Below are 7,500 nucleotides of genomic sequence, written 5' to 3'. Positions count from 1 at the left end.
CCTCCTCCTCCTCTTCCTCCTCCCCCTTTTTTTCTGAGATGAAAGAAAGCGAGTAAGGGAAAGAGAGATTAATCACCAGCCTCTCGTTTGATCTTTAAATAAAATGGATTGAAAACGGAGCGAGTTCTAGCGCGGGCGCACACGCACGCACGCACACACACACACACGGATATGCACTCACACACTCACACAGACGCACACACACTCACTCACGCACACACACACACATGCACGCACACTCACACACAGACGTGTCAGAAAAATGCCTCCCAGCCAGCCGCAGAGGAAGTAATATATGAATAGAGATAACAGCTTCTGGAAATAAACACACAAAAGAAGCCAAGAAGGGATCGGGGGAGGAGGAGAAGGAGGCGAAGGAGTAGGAGGAGGAGGAGGAGATATGATGAGGCCCCGTTAAGACAGTGACGCAGACACACGGGGCGGACAGCCTATCCGGAGGGAGGGGGTAACGAACGCGGAATCGCAGCCCGGTCGAACCCCTCGTCATCGCCGTGTCAGCGGTGTTCCCGTCGGCGTTCCCGTCGGCGAGGGCTCGCGTAGCCGCAGCTCGACGTAAGAGAAAGGGCTCATTGTTCCGACGGCCGAGGATGTGTGTCCGCACGTGAGTTATCATCACATGTCCCCCGCGTGTGACATCTTATTACATACGCCCGTCGCATAGTGAGTTATTACACGTTGGAGCGTGTCTGTGATAAGGACCTCGCCCTGATCCACTCTTTATTAGGAGAGAGGGCTCACATGAGACTGACGCCTCGCTGATTACATGTCGCAGACCTCGGAGAACAGATTTTAATTCAGATTATCACTGACACACAGGCGCACACAGATAGATAGACCAGGGAGGCTCATCTATTAAGCCTGTTGTTTCGCAGAGGTCTCTCTTTTTGAAGGTTGTTTATCAAAATGGCCGATGAAAATACTGTGGTTAGACAACTTTAAAGTAAAAGTAATAGGTCGCTGGCTGTTCTCTGACGTGATTGGCTGGTTGACCTAGGTTCCGACCAGTCAGCAGAAGGAGGGGGTGTACGACGTCCCAAAGCGGCACCCAGTGAGTGAAGTTGCCTGTGCCTCTCCCCGCCCCTTTGCCCGCCCCCTAACAGGCCCAGACAAACCTCTCAGCTGTCACTCCTGGCCTGCCGGTCCTTCCCCTGCCTACAGTAGGCAAACACACAGCCGCTGGGTCCTAGCTCTCTCCATACGCAGAACCCTGTCTCTCTCCCCTTCCTCCAATCAGAGGAGACTGTACAGTGGGCCGGTGGGCCCTGCTGAGAGGTTTGCCGGACCAGGCCTCAGTGCTCTCTGTGCAGTGTTCTGTGGTGTTGTGTGTGTGTGTGTGTGTGTGTGCGTGTGCGTGTGCTTGTGCGTGTGTGTGGTGGAAGCTGGATCCCGCTTCTCCGCTATGTCCCTGCTCTGAGCTCCCCGCCAGTCAGTGCTCTGTCAGATGTGAAAGGTTTGAACGCGCGCGCGCGCGTGTGTGTGTGTGTGATGGCTTCGTCAGCTGCATGCAGTGTGACGTGTCTTGGTGAAGCATGCCTCGCTACGGTTTGCTAGTTTGCTGCATGATTTCAGGTCTCCGGGAGGAAGCTTGTCATCAGTGAATAGATTGATGTCACTGTATATGGGTCCATGTAAGAGTGTTTGTGGTATTCATATAATGTATGTGTGTGTGTGTGGAGGGGTGTGTATACGGTCCAAAGGAGTGTGTGTGTGCATGCCTGTGTCTGTTGTGTGTGTTGAATGAAGCCGGGTCTTTCCCTTGAGACCCAGTCCAGAGTTGTGCAGGGTAAGGAGGTGTGGTCGTCTTTCAACCTGACCTTGACCGTAGTCAGGAAGCACCGTAACTCAACCTCTCTTTATTACCCTGTAAAAGGCTCCCTCATTTAATCTGCTAATAACGCCATCCTCATAACAATGTTACAGATGCGCTACACTTGCTCACGAGTGAGTGAGTGAGTGAGTGAGTGAGTGAGTGAGTGAGTGAGTGAGTGAGTGAGTGAGTGAGTGAGTGAGTGAGTGAGTGAGTGAGTGTGTGTGTGTGTGTGTGTGTGTGTGTGTGTGTGCGTGCACCTGCACATTTATTTGTGTGTGAATGTGTGTGTGTGTTCTTCATCTAAACCCTCACTAGACTCAGGATTAAAAAGCGCGATGGTCATCCTGATTGGTCGCTGTACCGCGGCGGTGGTGGTTCAGACCCACACACACAGCAGCAGGTCGGGTGGGCAGACTGAGCCTCTCTTCTCTTCCCATTGTCCCCGGCTGCGCTAAAGAAGCTTCCGGGCTGTTATTGAGCTTCCTCCTACGCTCAACAACAAATCCAATATCGCTGTGGTGCGCCAGTGTGTCTGATCAGTCAAGCTGTCCTTCTGGGCTTTCTTTCCACAGCCTGCTGTTACCTTTGCTACATTCTATTCTATTCTATTCTATTCTATTCAGTTTTGTTCTATTCTATTCTATTCTATTCTATTCTATTCAACCCCCACACAAAGAATGGCAACAATACTCTATACACCGAAGAACAGAGAAAAATAACTGACTTTGAATTGAATGTGAGGTTGTAGTCAGGGAGTTATACTGGACCTCCAGTCCAGGTCAGATGAGCCAGTCAAGTCGTGCGCAGGTTCTTGCTGACGGAGCTCGGTAAGGAGGGTGGAGACCTCTGATCGAGGCAATCTCTACTGCTGTTTACCCTGTCGCCCTCTTAACCAATGAGAGATCAATAAAACACGCACACGCCAGTGGTAATCTCACCAGCCCTTGACCCTGGCGTGAGCGAACACGGTCTGTTGAATCAACACTGGCTCACCCAGGTCTCTCACTGCTACTGCCATCTGACGCAAGCGCACACACACACACACACACACACACACACACACACACACACACACACACACACACACACACACACACACACACACAGAAGGCCAACCCATTTCCATCACATCAACTAGACAACCACCCTGTGTGTGTTTGTGTGTGTGTGTGTGTGTGTGTGTGTCTGTTTATGTGTGTGTGCGTGTGTGTGTGTGTGCCAGTATGATCAGTCAGACAGCAGGAGACCAGCAAGGGGGCAGTAATTAAAGGGGCTACATTAAATGTATGCGGAACACGTGCTAGGGTAATTACTTTTTCCCTGGAGACCAATAACTGATAGGTGGTCGTCGTGGTGATGATGATAAAGGGACAGGCAGAGAGATAGAGAGAGTCAGAGAGGGGGGGGGGAGATAGATAGACGGAAAGAGAGAAAGATAGAGGGGGTAGAGAGAGGGGAGGGAGAGAGAGGGAAAGAGAGAGAGATTCAGAGATAAAGAGAGAGGGGGAGTGTGAGACAGACAGACAGACAGACAGACAGACAGACAGACAGACAGACAGACAGACAGATAGATAGATAGATAGATTTAAATTAGATTTCATTTCATTTCAAACCTTTATACTCATGAAGCATTGAAGTTTCCCTCATTTACAGTGATGACGAGTTTACAGAGACACACATCGACAAAACAAATGCAATGTACAATAATAATTGTAGAAAAAATTTAAAACAGTTACATGTTGAAGTATATAGGTCTGGAGCCTTGGACTTAAACTCAGTGACTGAAGGAAGGACCTCAAGCTTTAGAGTGTGTTGTAAAGTATTCCATGTCTAAGGAGCATCATGGAAAAAAGCAGCCCTTCCAAGTTCAGAATGCATTCGAAGAGCCCTGAAAACAAGACGGATCATTAGATGGGGTCTTGTAGGGGCCAAGGCTCCAGTCAAACAGAGACGAGATGTAAGGTGGAAGTTTACCAATAATGGCTTTGAAAAAAATAAATGCCATTGATAGTTACGCCTTAGAGAAAGAGATGGCCAGCCCACCTTATGATAAAGAACACAGTGGTGAGTGTCATATCTATCACCCGTAATAAATCTCAGGGCAGAGTGGTAGTGGTCCAAGGGTTTCAATGTTGTCACGGAAGCATGTCTATAGATAGTGTCACCATGGAGATAGATAGATAGATAGATAGATAGATAGATAGATAGATAGATAGATAGATAGATAGATAGATAGATAGATAGATAGATAGATAGATAGATAGATAGATAGATGGATAGATACTTTAACAATCCCTGTGGGGTAAATTTGGGGAGAGAGGGGGGATACAGAGGGAGGGAGAGAGACCATCCCTGCCTTGGGAGGCTACTCTAGTATAACATCCCCCCTCTCTCCATGTCTAGACTGGTCTCCCCCCAGCAGCAGTGTTAATCCAGTCTCTCTCTGGCTGCTGTGAACACACACCCGGGGCGCTGCTGAGTGGACTAACCGCAGGGATGGGCCTTCAGTCCCGCCCTAAACCCTCAGCTGGGTTCCAGTTCTGTGTGTGTGTGTGTGTGTGTGTGTGTGTGTGTGTGTGTGTGTGTGTGTGTGTGTGTGGATGTTTCACCTTCAGTCTCACCTCACCCCTCTCACCATATGTGTGTGTGTGTGTGCGTGTGAGGAACTAATATGTGTGTGTGCGTGAGGAACTAATATGTGTGCGTGTGTGTGTGTGTGTGTGTGTGTGTTTGTCCATCTCACCCATCATCCATGTAACCCGGGGTTCTGCGCTGGCAGAATGGGCCGCAGAAACAGCAACAACAACAACAACAGCAGCTGCAGCGGCAGCAGGAGGAGGTGGCCAATCTGATAGACTTAGACCTGGTGACTGACAGACAGGTAAGATCTCACACACCCAGGAGCAGACGATACCTCCCTCTCTCTCTCTCTCTCTCTCCCTCTCTATCTCTCTCTCTCTCACTCTCTCTCTCTCTCTCTCTCTCTCTCTCTCACACTCTCTCTCTCTCTCTATCTCTCTCTGCTATGTCTGTTATAAGCACAGATAGAAGGAGGGACTCAGAAAAGGACAGAAGATGAAGGCTTTGTGACCCCAGGCGATCCTTTCTCTCCCTCTCTCTCTCCCTCTCTCTCTCCCTCTCTCTCTCTCTCTCTCTCTCTCTCTCCCACCTCCCTCGCTTGTGAGTTCTTCTGACTCACCTCCTCGACCCCTGACCCCTGCCGTCCGTGCTGAAAGCACCGGGCTTCGCTGGGAACGCGTTTCCATAGCAACCGGCTCACAGGGAGACCCGATGTAGAGGAAGGAGGGAGAGAGAGAGACGGAGAGGTAGAAATAGAGAGAGAGAGAGAGAGAGAGGGAGGGAGGGAGAGAGAAGGTAGGAGAGAACATTGCTCTCCATAGAGGCACTAAGAGCAGAGAAAAAGGTCAGGGCTACACCAGAGAGATGGAGGGAGCAGGAGGAGGAGGGAGGGCAGAGGAGGAAGCTGTGGTCATCTCCAGTAGATTCCTCTCCCAGATCATTTATTACCCATAGAAGAGATGTGAATAACACTGTCTGTCTGTCTGTCTGTCTGTCTGTCTGTCTGTCTGTCTGTCTGTCTGTCTGTCTGTCTGTCAGATGGACTACCATTGCTCGTATAGCTACTGTAGGACCACAATGAATGAAAACTAAACGAGAAAAGGGTCTGTGCTTCAGATCTCGCCACCAGCCCCCCCCCCCCCCCCCCCCCCCCCCCTCCAGTGGGTCTTATCTGTCTTCGAACCCATTCACCACCCGCCTGTCTCCCTCCCTCCCTCCCTTTTCTCTCTCTAAGAGCCTAGATAGCCGCTCCGCGCCAGAGTCCTCTGAACGTCACGCTCGCCCATGCACCATCTGATCTGATAGCCAGAACTAGCGCGTCCTGGTCTATCTGCGTGACCCCGAGAGTTTAACTGCCATAGGGAGAGAAGCACAACTTTCCAGGAACAGCCGTTATCTCCGGGGGGGGGGGGGGGGTGATCCGCAGCTGTGATGTATGCAAATCTCCTGACCGTGTATTAAAGCTTGAAATCCTTAACAACTAAAAATAGTCTCCTATTCGCTACAGGGCTAAAGACATTATTAATGAAAGACAGACAGTGATATCGAAGAAAGAAACCGAGACGGATCTTAGAGAGAGAAGGAGAGAGAGAGAGAGAGAGAGAGAGAGAGATCGTTCACCTGAAGCCAATTAGAACCTCGGGTAGGTATGTCACCCTCACGAATCGCATATCTCCATTACCCCATGAGCTCATAACCATGTCTGGGTGTTGACGCGTGTCGTTCTTTGATTCTGACACTGTGCCGGTTCCGAGGTAGGTACCGGGTTCTACTAAGCATGTTGCGTGTGCCGTGTTGCATGCACTGTGATGGTGGAGGATGCTGGTATTGCAATGCAGGGTTGGTATTTCCCACCAGCATGCCTTCCTGCTTTGAACTCTTTCTCTTTCTCTGATTTGCAGAACATTAACCAATTAGAACTGTTCGGAGACATGTCCACGCCCCCTGACATCACCTCCCCCTCGGTGAGCCCCGCCTCCTGGAAGAGATCGTAGCTGTCAGGAGGCCAATCAGCACGTGGCTTACCAACAGCTATTTGAGTAGTGCTAGAGCCAGGTAGAGTTGTGGCTAACCTGTCCCCACCCTCCACAGACCCCCGCCTCTCCAGCCAACACCCTGGACCCCTCCCTGGGCCTACAACCCCCCACGGAACTCTTCTCCCCCTTCAACCCCGCCTCCGTGCCCTCAGGTAGGGCCCGCCCACCACCGACATCACTCAGGCCGCACCCAGAGAGAAAGAGGGAGGCAGAAGAGAGAAGGAGAGAAGGGATGGAGAGTTAGGGTTAGAGAGGAAGAGAGAAGGAGAGAAGGGATGGAGAGTTAGGGTTAGAGAGGAAGAGAGAGGCAGAAGAGAGGAGGAGAGAAGGAGAGAAGGGATGGAGAGTTAGGGTTAGAGAGGAGGAGAGGAGGAGAGAAGGAGAGAAGGGATGGAGAGTTAGGGTTAGAGAGGAGGAGAGGAGGAGAGAAGGAGAGAAGGGATGGAGAGTTAGGGTTAGAGAGGAAGAGAGGAGGAGAGAAGGAGAGAAGGGATGGAGAGTTAGGGTTAGAGAGTAGGAGAGAAAGAGAGAAGGGATGGAGAGTTAGGGTTAGAGAGGAGGAGAGAAGGAGAGAAGGGATGGAGAGTTAGGGTTAGAGAGGAAGAGAGAAGGAGAGAAGGGATGGAGAGTAAGGGTTAGAGAGGAGGAGAGAAGGAGAGAAGGGATGGAGAGTTAGGGTTAGAGAGAAGGGCCTGATCTTTCTGGAGCAGAATGGATCAAATTCCATTCCAGTTTCCCTAAGGTATTTTTTTGACACTTTGCTCATTGCTTTGCACAAGCTAAAATAGAGCCCGGAGTGTGTGTGCGTGTGTGCGTGTGCGCGTGTGGGCAAGCTGCACAAGCTAAAATAGGGCCCGGAGAGAGAGAGTGTGTGTGTATGTGTGTGTGTGTGAGAGCCAGGCTTAGTGTAATAGGGGGTGTTGCTGTGTTCTGGTGCTGGTGTTGAATGTGAAATGAGTCATTAGAAAGGAGACCGGTGATTTACCACTAGCTGTCGGGGAGGAGGGCGAGGTGGAGAGAGGGAAGGAGGGAGGAGAAGAAGGCTCTCCTTTC

The 7,500-nt window shown here is 50.7% G+C and overlaps 1 protein-coding gene across 1 annotated transcript in view; it reads left to right on the top strand.

The window, feature by feature from the left end:
- Positions 1–7,500, top strand: part of dab1a (DAB adaptor protein 1a) — a gene marked incomplete at both ends in the record, with an annotated part of 52,770 nt that overhangs the window by 43,247 nt on the left and 2,023 nt on the right. The window contains 3 exons of the mRNA XM_084444476.1: positions 1,016–1,069; positions 6,313–6,375; positions 6,503–6,599. Of these exons, the coding sequence (XP_084300602.1) occupies positions 1,016–1,069; positions 6,313–6,375; positions 6,503–6,599 (214 nt within the window). The remainder of the gene's footprint in view (positions 1–1,015; positions 1,070–6,312; positions 6,376–6,502; positions 6,600–7,500) is intronic.

Source organism: Borostomias antarcticus (assembly GCF_949987555.1).
Source record: "Borostomias antarcticus genome assembly, chromosome: 10".
NCBI classification, from domain to species: domain Eukaryota; kingdom Metazoa; phylum Chordata; class Actinopteri; order Stomiiformes; family Stomiidae; genus Borostomias; species Borostomias antarcticus.
Note: the sequence above shows the minus strand (reverse complement) of the source record. Positions and strands in the feature narration are given on the sequence as shown.